The sequence below is a fragment of the Denticeps clupeoides genome, chromosome 17 (genome assembly GCF_900700375.1).
Source record: "Denticeps clupeoides chromosome 17, fDenClu1.1, whole genome shotgun sequence".
NCBI classification, from domain to species: Eukaryota; Metazoa; Chordata; class Actinopteri; order Clupeiformes; family Denticipitidae; genus Denticeps; species Denticeps clupeoides.
The window spans coordinates 11923620-11944408 of NC_041723.1; the positions used below are offsets into that span (position 1 = coordinate 11923620).

At 46.5% G+C, this 20789-nt stretch overlaps 3 protein-coding genes across 6 annotated transcripts in view; all 3 read left to right on the plus strand.

Annotated features, from left to right (window-relative positions):
- Positions 1–3048: 3048 nt before the first annotated feature.
- Positions 3049–6286, plus strand: cav2 (caveolin 2). Its single transcript, XM_028958680.1, has 3 exons — positions 3049–3750; positions 4010–4197; positions 5290–6286. The coding sequence occupies exons 1-3, from the start codon at positions 3598–3600 to the stop codon at positions 5438–5440; spliced, it is 492 nt and encodes a 163-aa protein (XP_028814513.1). The 5' UTR covers positions 3049–3597; the 3' UTR covers positions 5441–6286.
- A 268-nt stretch (positions 6287–6554) lies between these two features.
- cav1 (caveolin 1) lies at positions 6555–12221 on the plus strand. 3 transcript variants are annotated; one of them, XM_028958370.1, is made up of 3 exons: positions 6555–6570; positions 7778–7945; positions 10633–12221. In XM_028958370.1, the coding sequence occupies exons 2-3, from the start codon at positions 7841–7843 to the stop codon at positions 10972–10974; spliced, it is 447 nt and encodes a 148-aa protein (XP_028814203.1). In that variant the 5' UTR covers positions 6555–6570; positions 7778–7840; the 3' UTR covers positions 10975–12221. The 3 variants fall into 3 exon arrangements, with proteins under 3 accessions (XP_028814203.1, XP_028814202.1, XP_028814201.1); XM_028958369.1 differs by lacking the exon at positions 6555–6570 and adding an exon at positions 6792–7159; XM_028958368.1 differs by lacking the exon at positions 6555–6570 and adding an exon at positions 7109–7186.
- Positions 12222–17215: 4994 nt separating this feature from the next.
- met (MET proto-oncogene, receptor tyrosine kinase) overlaps positions 17216–20789 on the plus strand; it is a 30506-nt gene continuing 26932 nt past the window's right edge. For both annotated transcript variants that reach the window (XM_028959061.1, XM_028959062.1), the window contains exons 1-2: positions 17216–17353; positions 17731–18916. In XM_028959061.1, coding sequence (XP_028814894.1) covers positions 17738–18916 — 1179 coding nt within the window. In that variant the 5' untranslated portion in view covers positions 17216–17353; positions 17731–17737. The remainder of the gene's footprint in view (positions 17354–17730; positions 18917–20789) is intronic.

Below are 20789 nucleotides of genomic sequence, written 5' to 3' on the forward strand. Positions count from 1 at the left end.
TATCTAATGTATTTTTGATTAAATAGTCCCAACCTTCAAAGCACAATTTGTTTTCCTGTCTAATGCCTGCATTCGATTCTGTGTTTATTTAAAATAAATTTTTACTGCTGTTCACCTATTTTTACCTGTGTGACCAAGATGCCACATGAGGTTGCAGAACAAACGCAGTCTGAAGGATTGAAACCTAAGCTGGGTGAGTTTGGCAACATCAGTTTGCAGGTGCAGCGCTGCATATGTCTGCAATAGGTTCCGCTGGAAAATGGTTGCAGGGGCTGTCATGGCTCCGAGACGAATTTTTCCACGTGTGACGAGGTGACGGTTTCAGAGCTGCAGAATGCACGCGGGCCTGTTAGGACACCCTCCAGCCGTGGAGAAGAACCCCAGGCACAGAGATGGCTGTTTATCAGAACAGGGTTATTTATGTCTTTGTGAGAGGCATACGGCCTTCATAAGATTTTACAGCCCCGGGCCTGAGGCGGACAACAGGTGTGTTTGCTTTTCTTGCAGAAACTGAAGGCTTCAGTATTACGTAGTCTGTGGATAGAAAGAAAATCTCATTTCATTTTACTCATCTGGTCACATCATTTTAAGAATCTGCTGTTTCGGTCAGTTAGACATTGAGTGACTAATATTGCCATTCATGGAATATCTAATAAAATATCTAACTCATTCCCCTTGCTGAAACTGTCAGCACTTAATGTGTTAAAATATTATAGTTGTGATCTTCTGGTGTTTTAAGATATGAAATATCATAGTCAGTCTTCTAGTTTCATACATGTTTGGAGACAGAGTGCAGTGCATGGCTGCAGGTGTGTGAGTACCAAGAACCCGCTTTCTCCCACTTGCATTACAGGGTGGTGGCCGCTGACAAATTCCCAGGTGTCACGGTACGTTCAGCACAGGCCGTCACTGGGTTCAGCGCGGTGCTGGGGAGGAGGGAGTTCCTATAGATGGCCAGTGTGCTGATATCATTGTTCTCTCATCAAGCAAAGAGGAAGCATTCCACGTTCCCAGATCAATCCGCCCGGGAATACACCAGACTGAGGAATGCGAGCTTTCGGCTCATTCATTAAACATTAACACATACACACGGTGTCAGTAAACTTGTTGAAACAGAAAACAACGTGGTTCTTCATGCTAATACTGTAGTAGCTTTGTGTTGTTTTGTTGCAGTAGGTGACTCTTGGGGCCGCACTCATTTAAGTGCCTTCTTCAGAGGTTCAGTGGTCGGGTTCTAAAGAGTGCGGTTCAAACACGCTCCTTTTTTGAGGGGTCTGTTTGTCCAGAGATGAGCTTGTGAGCTTCTACCAGCCTACAATAAACTGCTTCCATAACAAGAGCACGACAGGGCCCACTGCAAGATAAAAAAAATGCTCCAATGTGTCCCTCCCTGCAACAGAATTTTCAAAACATATTCATCACTGTCATCAATGGCATGATGGTCCAGTTAACCCCGTGTTAACCTCAGGAATCAGCACCATAGACAGCTCATCAATATTATTATTTAACTAGGTTTTATAAATGCATGCAGCAACATGTTAGGATAAGGACATAGAATGGGTGTCTGAGCCCGCCCGAAGGGCCATACAGGCATTGATGGGTTTAGGCTGAATGAGGTTGAAGGAATCATGTTGATGTTTTTGTGAGCTCAGCTGATTTGTTAAGTACATTATTAATTTTTTTTTCCACTGTGGTCTGACCGTCTGACAAACAGCAAACGTGGCTCCATGTAGTAAAACCTGAAGATCATGAATTTGTGTGACAACACTGCTGCCAGGCAGATTCCATGTTCTAAATGCATTGCTCTCATGTACCTGTGTACCTGTGTACCTGTGTGTGTGCGTGTGTGTGTGAATGTGTTTTTATATGAGGAGATCTGGTTGTCTCTTTTCCAAGAAATGCTTGACAAGGCTCAATAACATTGCTGAGGATGTTATAAATACAGGTGGCTTCGAACTGCTCATGTATTCATTATTCCAGAAAACTGCAGATGCATCCAAGGACATTGTTGTCTTCTTTCTTCCTCTGCAATCAGCTAGGCCTTCCTGAAAAAAAAAAGAGTAATCACACAGACACACACAATCACTCTGCACCAAGCACTGCTTTGCTGACAGAAACCAGCCCAGCGCTAATCCCATGGATAGTCAGAAGCATTGTGTGTTCTCTGCTGAGCTTTTTTTTTGTTTTCACCATTATGCTTTTGTTTTGCTGTCCGCATCCCTGATGACCCCACACCCTGATTTACCCATTGCATTTTTTTTGGGGGGGGGCAACCCCACAGCAACCCATACAGCAACCCATACAGCCAGAACATACCTTGCTGCTTCATGTTGATCATGCATTAAAAATTGTGTGTTTATTAACAAGTAACAACTTTGACGAAGTGCATGCAATGCATGTACAGAGAACACTAAAAACATTGTTACAGTCACCTGTATGTGAAAGTGAAGTCATTGTGCTACACTGCAGCACAGCACACGGTCACACCGCAAAATGTGTCCTCTGCTTTTTACCATCACCCTTAGTGAGCAGTGGGCAGCTATGACTGGTGTCTGGGGAGCAGTGTGTGGGGGAGAAGGGGGTACCCCCCAGTGGGTAGTGGGTAGTGCCGTTGGTTTGGGATTTTAACTGAGAACCCAGTTTCTGCTTTCTTAGGCCACCACTGCCCCACTGCCACCATGCAACATCATTACAAACTCCAGACAGCTGGAGACCTCAAGATATGTGTTAATATGTTCAATAATAATATAACACAATACATATTTGGGAAATGTTGCAGCAATGTTATATTGAGAGTATTATATATTGTGGCAAATGATAGAGTCATGTGTAACACTCCAGAAGAATTAATGTTTGCAATATGAATCTGGTAACTCTGCAGTATTACTCCACCCCACTAATTACAACATTTAATTCCAGTTTTTCCACAATTAAAAAACAGACTGTCACTCAAAATGTAAAAGAGAACATGGGTGGGACCTAAATCATGGCATCACCCTGCCCACAACACTTTCTGAATATAAACGCTAGATGTATTCGCATCAATGGTTCTCTGGCTTCATTATGAGTTATTACTGCTGCTGTTACGTGTTAGAATGTTGCCAGTTTGATCCCTCAGTATACATGTAAATTAAAATGGATAAATCTGGCAGACAAACTTGGCTCTACACTTGCGAGATGGGCGTGGTTTCGGCGGACACGCCCCCAGCGTTCCAGCGCACGGAATGCGGCGCAGAATCTCATTTTATCCTTAAACACGTAAATGATCGATCGAGTGGCATGATTGTTAAGAACGCATTTCTTTGTGGTTTAATAAACTCGGAACACATATAATAACCTATATATGCAAAGAGATGCTGTTGGAGTGAACATATGAAGTGAAAGTAGCTGAGGAATCTCGCTGTGTGACTATTTCAGGGGGGGAAAAAAGCATAGTTTAGTTTTACGAAATCCTTTTAGTCGATTTCATGGCGGATGTCATGATGTGACGCGTTTGCTGCAGACAAGTGCAGTCGGGAACGTGCCCTGTTGTGTCTGCGACCGTGGGGCGTGTTCCTCTTCCTCCGCGCAGCTCCCTCGCCCCGACCAAACCGCAACATGGGGCTGGAGACGGAGAGGTCCGAGACGAGCGCGATCATGGACGAGGACGAATTCAACCGCTCGATCGAGCCCATCCTCGCGAAGAAGAAGGGCCGCCTGTACACGCCGGAGCCGGACAGGGACCCGCACGACATCAACGCGCATCTGAAGGTACGGGGTTCAGCTGGAGAAGCTCCACTGACCCTAACAACTCCAACTGATAATATATAATATGCAGATGCAGACTTCTCTGAATCTTTAACACTGCACAGCTCGACACTTTTTGCCTTGTTTGGGAGTGTGTTCCCCAAAGCTACACACTGGGGTGTGAGAACCTTTGCTCGGCACCACATATGACCGGCTTGCTGTGGTTGTTGGACCCAGTGCGTGTGAGTGATGCCCTCTCGGTTTCCTGTTGCTGCTCTTGCAGGTTGACTTTGAAGACGTCATCGCAGAGCCCATCTCTTCCCACAGCTTCGACAGCATATGGGTTGGGAGTCATGCCGTGTTTGAACTGGCGAAATACGTCTTCTACCTGCTGCTAACCACGCTCCTTGCCGTCCCCATGGCATTCCTGGTCGGGATCGTTTTCGGGGTCCTCAGCTGCATTCATGTTTGGTATGAGCGTGCTATCTTGTTTGACTTGTGGGCCTGGTTTGATAGCTGTTTACTTTGGTGAGCAGGCCGCTTCATGGCAACAAATGGCTTTCCTGCTTTAGGTCACCCCGTTCGATGCAAACCTGTGCACACGAGCAGATCATTTCGTCCAGCGCATTTTATCCAAAAGGAATGCAGCGTGCAAAACAGTGGAAAATGCTCCAGAGCGGCAACATTCCTCATCAAGTTTTTTGCATAGAAATTCCGTTCCGAAAGGAAAAAATACGCTAATACCTTGAATGGTAGATCCTGCGAGGCTGGATAGTAAAATATTTTCAAGTAGATTTGGAACGACTTTGAGACGTTTCCCACGACCATTTAAATCACGTAAAGATTTTTTTACGCGGTTGAACGTAAGGTTAGCTACAGTATGTGAGTTGCGATGAGCTGGATGAATGGGGGGGGGGGTCAGTAAAATGCACACAGCAGCTCTCTGTGCCACTGAAAGGTATTTCTTCCAGGTGACTCGCAGCCCAATGCATGATGTATCACCAAGGTGTTAAGCTCAATTTCTAGAGGGCCTGAGCCCAACATGACCTGAGGCTTTCCCTTGTTGAAAACGTTTGCGCCATTTTTTTTGTGGCTAAAAAGGAAATGCTCGATATGCTGGTCAAGAACACGAGATAAAAAAAACATTAGATGCTACAAACACTCTCTCACTAAATCTCCACAACCGCTTAGTCCTACTGCACATCCTGGAACAGGATGAGGACTCCCCGCCACAAGGCACACACCCTTCACTCACACCGACAGGCAATTTAGGGCCACCAATGCTTTGGATGGAGGAGAACCTGGAGGAAACCTGCACAGGGAGAGCATGGGAGAGCATGCAAATGCACAAGGTCCGAGCTGGGATTTGAACTCACAGCCTTGGCCCCAGACGTTACAGTAATATGTATTTAGATTGTTGGTGATGAACGTACAACATCATGCATAGCGCTTGCAGAACTGTCCCTCAGGCCCCGTTTTAGCGCTCTTCAGGTACTGCACACTTCCATGAACTAAAGCCTGACTGCCCAATCTGTCCGTGTCTCTCTGTCTGTCCGCGATCAGGGTGGTGATGCCGGCGATCCACAGCTGCATGATGCTCCTGCCTCCTATCCAGATAATATGGGCGAGCATGATCGACATGTTCGTGACACCGGTGGCCCGCAGCTGCGGCAAGTGTCTGTCCTCTGTCCATGTGAAGACTACAGAGAACTGAAACCACGACCATCGCCATTGGTTCTTCTATGGTCTTCATTAATTCTAGTTTCTATCTTATCATAAAAAATATGATTATATATTTTACAAATATTGTATATAATGCATAGAGATTATGACGAAGGTGGAGTGTACAGTATGCAGAGATGCTGAGCTGCATTCAGACATGTTGAGGCTCGTTATTTGTCTTTCATTTGCTATTTTGATCAGGAAAAAAAAATGTAAATGTTGCAAATATAAGAACTGTTTTTATATATATATATTACGTTGAGCTGATTGGCATTATTTATAGTATTGACAAGCTTTTATAACTTATATTCAAAGGGGCTGCTGAGTGACGCTTTTGATAAAGAATATCATTTAGAAACGACCTCACACATTCTGAAGGATGAACTAATTAATTTATTGTAGAAACGCCTGATTCTGGTACAATGTTGCATCATTGGTTATTAATATTGCGCTCTGGGTTTCGAACACATTTTAGCATTGTGTCTGTCCGGGGCTGACAGGTTATCATGCGAAATACGATGTCCGAGATGAATAAAGATGTCACGTGTTCATTTCTACGCTCAGATGTCAACTGCTGACTTGACAGGTATACTGTTACATATGCGGTGCTGGTCAATCATTACGGCGCAGGCTGCAGGTCTTGATGGAATGATCAGTTATCAATATTGACTGGATTCATCTCTCCAACATTCCAATGCGCATGTGCGTGTGCATGCATATCAACGGTAGGATTGTGCAACCAGACTGGTGCTTTTATCGAATGATGTAAAGTCTCCGAAAGTCAAATGGGAACAAAAGTCTTTATTTAGCGAATAAACGATTTATTTTGAAGCGACAATGTTGTCTTTTTTGCCACTTTCTGATTCTGCATTAAGAATAAACGTGTTTGCATGCATTTGAATCCTCCGACCCACCCACAGTGGAAAATCGAGTCGGACCCATTCATGTGCACAAGACGGCGATGCGTGTGGCCTTTGGTCTGGCCGTGACGTCAGAGTGTCCGGAACAGGTGACCGGAGCGGCCGGGCGCGTTAACGTCGATTTTCTTTTTCTTTTTTTTTTTTTAAATATTGATGCCGCGGGAGGACGTACCGCCGTATCCACATCCGGGCACTTTAAGAGGTAAACATAAAACATTATTGTGAAGCTTTTACACGACGCGAGGTAGTTTGTTTCAGGTCACCGGGCGTAGTAGTGGTGGTAGTAGCCTAGTGGGTAAAACACTCGCCTGTGAACTCGCCCGGGTTCGAATCCCACTTACTACCATTGTGTCCCTGAGCAAGACACTTAACCCTAAGTTGCTCCAGGGGGACTGTCCCTGTAACTACTGATTGTAAGTCGCTCTGGATAAGGACGTCTGATAAATGCTGTAAATGTAAATGTAAATGTAGCTGCTTTGTAAGAAGTGCGTTTTTGCGCCGCGGACGTGCAGGTATGTTGCGATCACGGCGCTTCTTTGTGTTCCGAACTGTTCCGTCGCCCAATTAAATTCGATAATCAGCAGCTCCGTTTTTTTATATATAAAACCGTGGCCGGTCGATCACGCACAGGTCGAGGCGCGTTTGTCCCCCCCCCCGGGTGTCGGTATAAGAAGACTCCCCACGCCCCCCCGAGACGGGGCTCTTTCCTCCGGTTAAAAAGGGGGGGGGGGGTAAAAACACGGTGGCGCGACAGCATGACCGGCGGACTGAAGGACGGACGGCCGGAGGAGGTAGGGCGCGGCGATAGAAAGATAATAGTAATAATAATAATCATTTATAATAATAATCGCGCTGCGTTTCTCGCCGAAGATTTCGCTCCGTTTTTTTTTTTTTTTTTTGGCTCGTTTTCATTCATCTGTTTTGTTTTTTTGGCACGTAGCTCACATTCGTCAAATAACTCGCAACGCATCATATCTGCATCTCTGTCTTTCTGGCGAACGTGAGGTTTAGAAAACGGAACAGAGCTGGTTACACGTCTGCAGACGCGCATTTACGGAACGTAACAGCATATAAAGTACATTTGTATGGATGATAAAGCTGGACTTTTTACCCCGTGACAGGTGGAGTAAAGGGGGGGGGGTAGATGATCAGAGTGTCCGGTTGAGTGAGATGGACTGCAAATAAGTAAAAGTTCGTTCCGGTGTAAAGTGAAACCGGGTCGGGCTTGTCGGTGATAGTAGGCGAAACCTTCGGGGCGTTTTGCCGGAGGACTCCGCTGCGGAGGGGTGTGGTGCCGCGCTTCTCCTGCCCATTTAAACCCATCCCGGCCAGGACCCCCAAACTCTCTCTCTCTCTCTCTCTCTCTCTCTCTCTCTCCCTCTCTCTCCTCCGCCTCCGTCGAGCTGCAGGAATTTATTCGCTCGCCCTTCATCAGGAAGCAGGGGAACATTTACAAGCCCAACAACAAGAGCATGGACAACGACAGCATGAACGAGAAGACGCTGCAGGACGTCCACACGAAGGAGATCGACCTGGTCGACAGGGACCCCAAGCGCGTGAACGAGGACGTGGTCAAGGTGAGGCACCTCGAACCCGGCCACGACCCCACAAAAAAACTAAAGATTTTACAGCACGGTGAAGTGTGCAGATGTGATTTTTTTTTTTTAAATTGAGATCCTCTTCAGGATCGGCAGGAGACTTAACGCTCTGTGTCCTGAACCTTTCCACTGAAATAACTCCAAAATAACTTGAACCAGCTGGTCTACAGCATGTCCTCCTCTGGGAGACTCTTAAGCGTCAAAAAATAGCCCGGAGCCTGGAAAGGTCACTTCATTCCGCACAAATCGGAGCGAAGTAAGGAAGGCGCGTCACCTGCGATGGGCCAAATTCATAATCCGTGGATGAGCATTTCTACATGAATTTACTTTAGCTTTCCCACCCCTGCTGAATGCCGAGAAAAACGCCCCTGGAACCCGAGCAGGGGCAAGCGGTGTGGTGATGAGTTCTGAGGATTCCTGTGAGGAACCTCTGCCGCCACGCCCTCCCTCGCTCGCCCTCACACACACACTCATCAATGGCAGTGAGTCACTCTCCCCAAATACGCCCCGGAGCGTGTGCCCTCAAATCAAATTTAGCCAGGCCTCAGCTTCACGTGGCCGCTGCAGCGGACCGGAGGTCGGTCGGGGAGAAAAGCCCTGAAAACCAAAATGGTGCATAAACAGGGAATTCCCTTTTCCACAATAGCTGCGTTCCCTCTGGCTGCCAGGCAGCGGGAGGGCGTGGCAGTGGGAGGAACATTTGGGCGGCTGCTTTCGCTCGGCCGTCCACAACAAAGTTCCTCCATCGCTCACATCCATGCCCATTTTGCCTGTGAATGGATCATTTTTTCCCTCGTAAAGGAACAGAGCCAGAACGGTGCTCCTCGAGGGGAACTTATAGAAAATCGCTCTCTTTCATTTGAATGTGTTTGGTCTTAGAATAATTTTTTTTCTCTCCTTTTTTCATGTATTCTGATTATGTATGTTTGGCCCTTTATAAAATGTTCTAAAGAACGAGCAAAGAAGGAAGGTGCAGTGCTGCGGTCCTCACCCCTCCAAGGTTGCAAGTGTTCCAGTGCCAGTGTGTGGGTGGTGGTAGCCTAGTGGGTAACACACTCGCCTATGAACCAGAAGACCCGGGTTCAAATTCCACTTACTACCATTGTGTCCCTGAGCAAGACACTTAACCCTGAGTGTCTCCAGAGGGAGACTGTCCCTGTAACTACTGACTGTAAGTGGCTCTGGATAAGGGCGCCTGATAAATGCTGTAAATGTAAATGTGGAGTTTGCATGTTTCCTCCATGTTCTCCGAAGGCATGTTCACTAGATGGATTGGATTACCCTGAATTGTCTGTGGGTGTGTGAGTGAATAGTGGGTTTGTGCGAGTGCTCTGTGATGGGCGGCCCAGTGTCCCGGGATGGGGACGACAGCCATGACCCAGAGTATGGAACGGTTGTGGAAAGTGAGTAATTGAGCAAGGCAGCATTGCACAACATGCTCCGTTATTGTAGACAGTTAATAACCGTGCTTCAGTGTGCGCTTGTAACAGAAATTCTCTGTCCGAGCTGAGGAATTTTGGGTTGATGTGCTCTCACACAGCATGTCTTTTTTTTTTTTATTGCTTTCAGAAGAATCTTGATCCTAAGAAGGTCCGTCTTACGTACTGTAGACACATAAATGGTTTAACGGCGCCCTTATTTAGACATACACGTGTAGGTGACATTACGCTGCAGTGTGTGCTGCTACTGCTGAATAAATATTTGCTTTATCACGACTTTCTTCAGTGAGAGAGAACCGGAGAGAATGTTTGTGTGCTTTTCCACTCCATAATCTGAAATGGTGTAGCAATATGTCAGGGACAGCAGAGGCGTTGCAGCACTGTTTCTTATGACCTGTTACATGCTGGAAGATGCATGAATGATGGTCGCTCGGATTAGTGGCGTTGACCAGATAACCCACGTTTCAGATCAAACTAGTTTCTGTCTGGAGGACTTCTGCTGTACTGGTCAGTAGTGGCACATGCATTCGACTGGCCAATCAGCACACAGCATGACCACACATCTTAAGTGATACCCAGGTCATTTTAACAGTAGTTTACAAATCTTGTTCATGTTCAAAATCACCCAGTCACCCAGTTTAACACAGACATGTTTAAAGAGTCAAAAGGCTGGTTTAGTGAGGATTACTGGGATGTATGGAAATTCTCACAAGAATTATATCAGAATTTCCCTCAGTACTGTGCTGATATTATGGTATAGACCATTTAAAAAAGACCATTTAAAAAAGTTTTAATTGTGAATTTGTACCAAGTGATAATGCTATAATGTTAAATTATATAATCATGAAACTTGCCGTTTCATTTCATCACATTAATGTTGGTGAGAGTATGAATGTTCAATGCACAGCATTTATCAGACGCCCTTATCCAGAGCGACTTACAATCAGTAGTTACAGGGACAGTCCTCCCCCTGGAGACACTCAGGGTTAAAGTGTCTTGCTCAGGGACACAATGGTAGTTCGAACCTGTGACTTTGTGAACTTGTATTACCACCGCTAATACATTGTATGGAATTTTGTGAATAGATTATTATGAATTATATTAGGATTAGAATATAATTTCTTTTCAGTCACATAAACCATTGGGCATATTTGCGAACCCTGTATGGGTCATATCTTCCATTTGTGGCTGTGCTCTGTGATGAGTGGAGCTGTGGTTCTCTTGCAGGTGGACTTTGAGGACGTGATAGCCGAGCCGGCGGGGACCCACAGCTTCGATGGCGTGTGGAAGGCCAGCTTCACCACATTCACAGTAACCAAGTACTGGTGCTACCGTTTGCTGACAGCGATCGTTGGCATCCCCCTGGCACTGGTGTGGGGCATCTTCTTTGCCATCCTGTCCTTTGTGCACATCTGGGCTGTGGTGCCGTGTGTGAAGAGCTACCTGATCGAGATCCAGTGCATCAGCCGCGTCTACTCGATCTGCGTCCACACGTTCCTCGACCCCCTGTACGAGGCCGTGGGCAAGTGCTTCAGCAACATCCGCATCTCCACGACAAAGGAAATTTAAAAATGGCCTAAAAGTCCGAGAGGAGGGGGCAGGAGAGGAGAAGGAATAGGGTGGAATTGACAACAAGGAGCAAGGGGGAAATTCCACGTCAAGAAACGCTTTCGCCGTATTTCTTACACCTTGGGAACCATCGTCTGTATGTTCCTAGCAGGGCCTCAAGAGTTCTTGGGAATCCTTGTGTATTTTTGAATTGTTATCATTTAAAGTGTTTATCACTGCCGAAGCACCATACTTGCCTTTTTCTGCCCGCTGGAGCTACCTTGTCTTTGTACGTGTCTTTTTTTTTTTTTTTTTTTTTTTTTCTACGTTTGTTTCTGCTGCCTTCAGTTCTTTTTTGTGAAAATATTTTGTGATATTGGATATTTGCCCTGTCTTAACCCTTCGGGCTGCTTCGCTTCCAAGCAGGGGCTGCTTCTGACAGCTGCCAACAACTTGTCTCTGACCTCCACCGATGTTCCACTGCGTCGTACCGGGCCGTCCCAGAGAGCGAGAAGGGAGAAGCCAGCATGAGCGGGGGGGCGGCGGGGGGGGGGGGGGGGTCGCCCATCACACTGCATGCCGCCATTGTACGGTGGACGCCAAAACAATCATGTGGCTAAGGCAACCCTCACTGAGCCCGCTGTCAAGTCAGCATATACTAACAGAGAGCCTGGCTCTACGTCAGCCAATTTGTCAAACCAGTTTTTTATATAAGAGAATAACTGTTTATGTGACAAAGAATGTTCTAGAGATAACAGAGTCCTTAAAAGGGTCTCACTTGAATTTTCGTCCCACCACACCAACAACCTTGACTACAGAAGACCTGTCATTGGCAGCGAGAGTTTTACTGTCCGTGTAAATGCACATTGCAATGTAGCTTTTAGTGAACTTATGCTTGTTTTTCTATTCACACGAAAGATGAAGTATATTTTATATTTGCACGCGTATGTCATTATATTTGGATTATTGTTTTTTTTTTTGCTTGAAGGCCTGGTGAGTTCTTTCTGTCCCTGGAAAACGTAGGCGTCATTTTTCTCTTGTTCACAGTCAGACACACACTGGCAGGGGCCTGCGAAAAGGTGAAGTCTCCCACCCCAGAGACTTTTTTTATTTTATTTTTTTAAACCGACCCTTTTGGTAATATATAGAAAATATTGCTTGAATGAGATTGCCTTGTAAAAAGGTCATGTTTTTATATGATTCATAATGTCCTTCCTTGCTTTTTACTGTAAACCTCACGCAGTGCACATTAAAAAATATAACAATCAGATGGGTTTGTGTTTCTTTACTTCCTTTGAAAAGGAACACCTGTTATGTGAAGCATTATTTGTGTATGTTGTGCAATACAGTCATCATGTTATATGGTTTTCAGTTAGACTGCAGAGTTATACCACTGTGTGGGTTTTACTCAGGGAGCTGAAGTGTGGTCGCGTAAAGAAAGGGCAGATGGAGTTTTTAAAGTCTACTGTCTCGTGTAAACAGCCGACCGTAAATGCAGCCTACCACCCCGTTCGCTTCCAGTGTTTATGCATAGCTGGGCTCCACAAGACATCTGGGTGCAGCGGTAATAGACCCTCGTTTCAGATCCGGTGAGCGGTGTGTCTGGGTACGGTTTATACTTTTAGAGCCATTTAATGACTTTTCTCTCTATAAGAAGTGAATGCAGCTGGTCAGTATAAGTAAAATGAGCCAGTCGGGTACAGTGTGGCATCAGACATGACTGAACCACATCTGCAGCAAATAAATACCATGAATAAAGTCAGCAATGTACAGCTAATACTTTCTCCTGCCGTAGACTATGCCTTCATCCAATATTTACTGCATCTCACTAGAAATTAGGAATTTTAGGAACACTACTGAAGAGAAGGGGAATCTCCTGTCATGCTGCACACTTTTAAATCCTCAGGCAGCACTGGTAGGTTGGGTTTGCAAGACCTTAGATTGCAAACCCTCAAAAGCAGGGGTCTGCAAACTAAGGTCTGCCTGAAGGGTAGGCAATTACATGGGGTGGGGGTATGCATTTGAATATATGTCCAAGACCTTTTCCGATTTGCTGAATGTGATTTCATCAAATTCTTAGCAAAATGTTCTCTCTGCCATTGTGATACAGGATGTGGACCACAGTCAACATCCATGACCTTTGTATTACAGTGACGATCATAGTCCTTGGGGAAATGGATGGTAATGAGGATCTCAGCTGCCCAGACCTACATTAGGATGTCCAACCTGATGGTGGAAAACATCCACTCAAAGCCCCGAAACCCTACAATGAGGACAAATAGAGACTTGTTAGGGAAGTTGAGCTCATGAAATGTTAATCAGAATATTCTTTAATTGTCTATTTGTAACGTACATACTTTGTTCATGTGCATACATGTTTGCCAGTGATGCAACATGCAACTCCAGTGGCACAATCGGTAAGCACATGCTGCTTATAAAGCAGTGTCTGATGAGCTATTCCGAAGGTGTGAGTCTGTGCCTCATCTAGAGCAACTTATATTTATATGGTTTTATATGATTCCCGGCCAATCCCAATACCACTGTGCAAGGTACCATGCCCATACACTGCTCCCCCATGGCTGCCCACTGCTCCCTCAGGATCAGATGGGTTAAAAGCAGAGACCAGAATTCATTGTGTGCACTGGGTGCTATGCTGTGGTGTGTCACATGTGACAACTAGGTTAGGTTTGGTTCTATTTGTCACATACTGTACAGTGATATGTGTCAACTATTCCTTTTCAACTTTACATTAGACTTCTCCCTTGTATTTCAGCAGTGGTCTTCTTCCTTTGGGGGGATATCAAGGTAACCAGCAGGTTGTAGTCTCTCACTTTTATGATTATGGTTAGAAATCTTGTATTTTTGTCGTTTGATAGGCCTTGTTCACATTCAGTAAGGACCATTTGTTTCAGAGTCATCATTTGAGATTTCATAATTTGCGGATTTTCAAAAGAAGTAAAATTATAATCTTAATTTCATACTTTGCTAAATAAGTAATTTAATAATTAACAATCAAGCCTCGTTCTAGGGGAAAAAATGTAATCATTAAACAAACTGTAGAATTACTGTTTATATTTCGTAAATAAAGTGTATCGATGTCATTTGTGACTCTTATGTACATTAATTCAAACGAGGCCTGTTCAGCAACTGGAATTATCAAAACGTGTATGATGTCTCCCTCTACTGGCAAAACCGGGACCCTGCACAAGTCTGTCTATTTCTGCATGGGCTTCCTGGAGGAATGAGTATTGGGCCTTGTGTGGTAACATATTGGATAAATATGTAATACTAGCTGCTAGACACGTGTTACCTGTACTAGCGACGGACAAGCGATGTGTTATTTGGTAACGTCTGTTTTCCTATCGGCTAAAAGGACCGTAACAGCTGTTTGCGTCTTACAGAACACGGCTGATGACAAGGGTGATGACAGTTCAGGTGACATCTGTGATGATGCACACCATGCTAACGGAATAAAGACACGACCTACCTCACTTGGCCGGCTTGCGTAGCAGAATGCAGGTGTGAATAAGCAGCACACCTGGGTTCTATTTGCATAAAAACACACTTTATCTGATAGCAGCGGTTTTACCCCCCGAGTGAAACAATGAGCTACAGTGTGGTACAGGGGGGTTTTATCTATTCTGGGACTGATAGAGCCTCAGTGATTCAAACCTACCTGCTGTGTGGAGTGAGCTGGCTTTGTTTGTAAGGGTTTCATTGGAGCTGGAATGCTTGAGGGTGTCCATAAACATTTAACAAGAATGAAGGCCCCCCCCCCCCTCTGAGATACACAAAGGACTGGAACACAAACGCCCAAAATCAAGGAATTTACGTCATCTGTTCTTGATAGCTTTTTTTTTATTTTACTTATGGTAGAATAGCATAAACTGGGTAATATAGATATCATTTAAATCATGATTTATGATTAACACATTGGAGGTACTTTAAAATTTCATTTAACTTCAGTATGTTTTCATGCCACATTTTATTACTCTTGGATGAAGAGCAGATCGTCTTTGTGAGATAAGCCACTATCAGCAACTGCCAGTCACGAGAAGATAAAGAGAATTATTATTAAGTCATATTTTTCTTATTTTTTTAATCAGAACCGCTTGCTGATTAGAATCGTTTTATCTACAGGTCGGACTTGTTTAGGGGCTGAACGATAATTCAAAACGAGTCTGATCGGTGGATTATCAGAATGATATTGCTTATTTAGAATAAACATGTTTGTCACCAGGGACCATCATCACATGACTCTTCGTCACACTGCGCCCGCAGTCAGGCAGCGCAACAAGCAGGCCATTGAGCGGAACAGCGGCTCGACTGTCACGCTGATGAATCCGGGCCGCAGAGTGCATTGTCCAAATGAAGAGCGAACGGCCTTTAATGGCTCCAGCTGCAGCGAGGATTTACAGTAGCGCGTTCTCCTGGTCAGCATAATAAATTTGACCTGTAGTGACTGTGAGGTGATATACTGTGGCACTGGTGGAGTAATTAGCTTGCGTGGGATGGATTGTAATATCCCTAAATCCAATCGTTCCAAAAAAAAAAGTCCTGAAACAATATCCCGTGGAACTAGATGGAACAACGGAGCAACACAATTAATCAAGATTTATATTGTGAGCACTCTGACCAGGGTTGTTTTCCACCTTCTTGCTGGAAATGATGATCCTAAAATGTGCTCTCATGCTAGTGGGATCAGACAGCCAGCAAAAGATCCAACATTTACATTTACAGCATTTATCAGACACCCTTATCCAGAGCGACTTACAATCAGTAGTTACAGGGACAGTCCCCCCCTGGAGCAACTTAGGGTTAAGTGTCTTGCTCAGGGACACAATGGCAGTAAGTGGGATTCGAACCCGGGTCTTCTGGTTCATAGGCGAATGTGTTACCCACTAGGCTACTACCACCCTACAGTTGCCATTATGTGATTTATGGGATTCGGTTAACTTCATAGCACAGCAATTAAAAAATATAGCTATGGCCCGTTGATAAGCATTTAATATTTGTGTTTGGTCAGAACTTGCATGGAATAATGTCTTTTACAACCACTAGGTTGCATCAAAGAGATTTTGTCTGTTAACTGTGGTTCAGTGGACTGAAAACCTGAATGAGAACTTGGGCGTTGAAAAACCATCAAGTCGATCCTCTTTAATCTTACTTTGGCTAAAAGGAATTTGGTGAAACAGGTGCCACAAAGCACTCAGACATTTCCGCCGTGTTTGCAGAGTGTGTCACCGGTCTCAGGCCGCCGGAGCTCGGAGGGCAGAAATTACAGTGTGGCGGTGTGGGCTGACCGCGAGAGCCCCCTTATTCCTCTGCACAGGTCCGAAAGCACGCTCACTCTCACCCCGAGGACGCCGTAAAAAGGCCCATTCTGACGGTGGTCACCTCCCAACAGCCGGCAGTAAAACATGCCATCACATCCAGGCGCCATCACAACAATGTCCAAGGGAACTGACGCCGCACGGGGACAATCCGGTTTAATGTGTGATTGATACGATTTGAGGAGGCCAGAAAAAAAAAAAAGTAAATCTGCGAGCCAAAAGCAACAGTCAGACTATTGCCAAGATGCCCTGAAGATGTCTGAAGGAGAAATGGGAATTTCCTTGGAAGGAAGAGTACAAAATACCTCACCTTATTACAAGTGAAATGTTCAATCATACTATCTCTCTCTCTCTCTCTCTCACACACACACATACTATATATATGTGTGTGTGTGTGTGTGTGTGTGTGTGTGTGTGTGTGTGTGTGTGTGTGTATATATATATATATTATAGGCGGATTTGAGGAAATGATCACTTTCTACATGACCTTTTTTTTTTTTTTTAAAGATCAAGTACTTTTAATATCCTCCATGGTTTGTGGCCATTTACAGGCGATCGACCATTGCATTACTCGTTTTATTTGAAGTTGTTCTTTTTATTTCCCCCTCTTGTCGCCTTCTGATGGCATTTGCTTCAGATGCTGTAAAAAAGTCGCGGCTGCGCCGGAGACCTGAGTCATGAGCGACGCTTTAACTTCTACTTCTTGTACTTATTTTGTGAGGTTTAAACAGTCGCTTCGACAAAACAGCAACAAAATAAATGTAAAGTTGGTGATTTATTCCCGCCCGTGGTGCTGCTGGATCGTCATGTGGAGGGAAGGTAGGTGGGAGGGAGCGTCGCCAATCGGGACTCGCTCCGTCTCCACCGGCCGTGACGCAGCTGCCCGACCCCACGCCCCCCCACCCCCCCTCACCTGAAACTCCCCGCGACTCCACGCCGGGGTCAGGCCAGCGGCACCACGGAATCCACGCGGAGGACTCCTGCGCTCCGGAGCCACCGGCGCGACACCCCGGCAGGACGAGATGAGCGTCGAACCCGAGCAGTGACGGCGTGGACGGCGTGGACAGGTAGGATTACACGAATGTCGTCCTCATCCGCCACCTGCTCCCAGCCATGAAATAAACTCGATTTAAAAAAAAAAAGTCCGTCTTGTGAGGAAACGGCGATCGTAAAACCATCAATTTAACAAAGTTGACCAGGAGACTTTTCTAACACTTTCCGTCCCCCGGGACGTGTCGTGACCCATAACGTGATGCTATTTTTTTGTCGTTTAAATGCATGCATGCACCACGTGAACCTGGCACGTCGCACGATGATTCAGTGCAGACGGCGCGGAGGCGACATCGGTGTCGCTTGGCGCCAGAAAGACGGTCCGAGCGTGTCCGCGTCCAGGTTGACTGTTGTGCTGATTTATTTGACTGATTTGTTTTAATGTGGACTCCAGGTTCACCATGAACGCCTGCTCGTTCGCCGCCGGCTGCGCCCTGGTCCTTCTGTGGTCCCTGTGGCGGGGGGTGACGGGCCAGTGTGACGAACCGGCCGAGAATGTCAAGCTCAACCTGTCCGTGACCTATGACCTCCCGAGCTTTGTGTCAGAAACGCCAGTGCAGAACCTTGTGGTTTTCAACGGCAACGTCTTCGTTGGTGCCACCAACAAGTTGTACGCCCTGACCGGGGACCTCGTGAAGATGTCTGAGTTCAGCACGGCCCCCGAACCCGACGGTCCACGCTGTAGCCCGTGCCAGGGCTGCGCCGGCCCCGAAGCCCCCGCGGCAAACAACACCAACATGGCCCTCCTCATCGAGACGTACTACGACGATGAGCTCTTCAGCTGCGGCTCCATCGGCCAGGGCGCCTGCCGTCGCCACGTCCTGGACGAAGGGAAGCTGGACGCCGAGGTGGAATGCATGCGCTCGCCCAAGAAGGACATGGACGGCCACGGCTGCCCGGACTGTGTCGCCAGCCCTTCGGGGGCGCGGGTTTTAAACGTGGAGAGCGGCGGTGTGGTGAGGTTCTTCGTGGGGAACTCCGAGCCCCCGGTTCCCACCGGTCTGGACCATCACACTATATCGGTCAGGGACATGAAGGAGACTCAAGACGGCTTCCGGTTCTTCTCTGCGCAGTCGCACATGGACCTGGTGCCGGAGCTGCGCGGGCAGCACCCGCTGCGTTACGTGTACGCCTTCGAGAGCGGCTCGCATGCCTACTTCCTGGCGGTGCAGCCGGAGCGCCGGGGCTCGCGCTCGTTCCAGACGCGCATCGTCCGCATGTGCTCCTCCGACCCGGAGCTGCGGCGCTACGTGGAGATCCCCTTCACCTGCATCCTGACCGAGAAGCGGCGGAGGAAGAGGCACTCGCACAGCACGGAGTTCAACGTCCTGCAGGCCGCCCACGTGGCCAAGGCGGGACAGGACCTGAGGCAGGAGCTGGACCTCAAGGAGGACGAAGACGTGCTGTTCGCCGCCTTCGCCCGGAGCAGGCCCGACTCGGCCGAGCCCGCGCCCAGCTCCGCCGTCTGCGTCATCTCCCTGACCAACATCAACTACTTCTTCGGGATGTACCTCCAGATGTGCAACACCAGGCAGCCCTACCACTTCACCGGCTCAGACAGCAAGCGCTGCTACAACGAGGTACGTACGGGGGGAGCCACTGGTGCCCGCTGTCCTGCTGTGGCGTCCTCGTCCATCAGCAGTGACGGGACCCGTCAATAATCCACAGGATCAATCGCGGAGACGACTCCCGCGGGGGCCTGCCAATAACAATTCCATTACTGAACCTGCTCATACGCCACAGATGTTGCGGGTGGTCCAGCCAAGCTGATGTTAATTGGTCGTAATGAACAGCCGCATTAAACGATGTGGGCTGGGCCTCAGGGAGGATCATGGGAAGGGGTAAGGTGAGGGGCATTCCTGTGATTGGGGCTCTGATCTCACCAGTTTCGGTACCTGGGTCGTATGGTCATGCAGGAGCTTGTTATAAGCATGTAATGACGTTATTGTTGCACAACAGGATGACGTTTTTCCGTCAACGCGTGGTTAACACGGTAAACAAATGCACTAACCATGCTACCCAGCAACCAGCTGCCAACCCAGAATGCACTTCACTTTCTGTAAAGTCATATTCACTTTTTAGTAATACCAACTAAAGGGAAAGAAGATAATAATTTCCTTTAAAAAAAAGAATGGGTCGAAGGCCTAAAAGTGAAATTCGTGATAATACAGCAGTACTGATCCTGGTTACTCATTCTACCGAAAACAAACCAAGGCCACTGGGATATCAGGTACCGATTCAGTAGTGCAGGCGCGACGTGTTTGCAGAAAGTGCGAGAGGAGAAAGTAAGCGCATAGCAAGCTGAAGAAATTGATTTCGTTACGATCGGCCGTCAAAGCGCCCCTTTCATTATAATGCCGGAGTCCGAGTCCGAGGCCTCGTCCGTTAACCTGATCCCCTTCATGTGTGTTTACGTTATATGTTCTTTTTTTTTTTTACTTCTCTATATCTGTCCACCGTCACTGAACACCTTCTATCAGTGAGTGAGCCCGAACCGAAGAAAGACGCAAATGTTTTAGTTTCAAGGTTAAAAGACACTGGGCTGTTATCACTTCCCCCGCGTCGACATTCAACAGGCAAACGTGCTTCTAACAAAGTCTGGTCAAGAGGTCCGAAGGAATCCCCGGACAAGCGGACCATTTTCACAAGGCTTCAGTGGGCACGCAAGGTGTGAGACGGTGGAAAGTTGCATCCTCAAAGGCTCTGTGTTTGTTTGGCCTCATAAATGAGAAAGTCCCTGGTGCCGCCTGCAGGATTTACGAGGTTCAGTAGCATATGGCCAGTAGCCTCCTTCTGTAACCGTGGTCTGGAGCAACAAAATAAGCAAAGCAATAAAAAAAAAAAAATGACGTGCATCTGCCAAAACGTAATGATTTATTTTGACCCGTTCTTGCACAAAATGTGAGAAGTAAATGTTGGTTTTTGGGAAACCTTTGTTCATTTCCCAGATGTGCTGGTCGAGGCAAATTCCAGTGCAGTTTGTGTTCGTTTTCCCTTGCGGCTCCTCTTCATTAGCGTGAAACCAAGTCAAGCCGAATCCTAATTAAGGACAAATGATTTGTCTCTTTAATGGACTTAGACCCTCAAAGACTTCCAAGAGGCTCTTAAAACTCCTATTGATCCAGCGGTTTGCTGTTGTGCAGCAATATTTGTTAATAAAACCGACAGATATGTAACCCAGCCTCGGAGGGCGAATGGTGGGAGCTGGAGACATTCAGAGTTGGATTACTTACCAACGAATGCAAAAATTGTGGGGTCCAAGGGGAGGCCGCATGAAAATGAAAATGAAAAATACAGCCACATTTAAGGTCAAAATTATCATCGAATTACAATTGATCTGTTAATACAGGCAAACGCTGATTACTTTTAAATTCAATTTGAGACCCGATTGATTGTTGAGTGCAATATAATTCCTACCGAGGGATATTTTGATCGACAGCCATTTTAATTTCA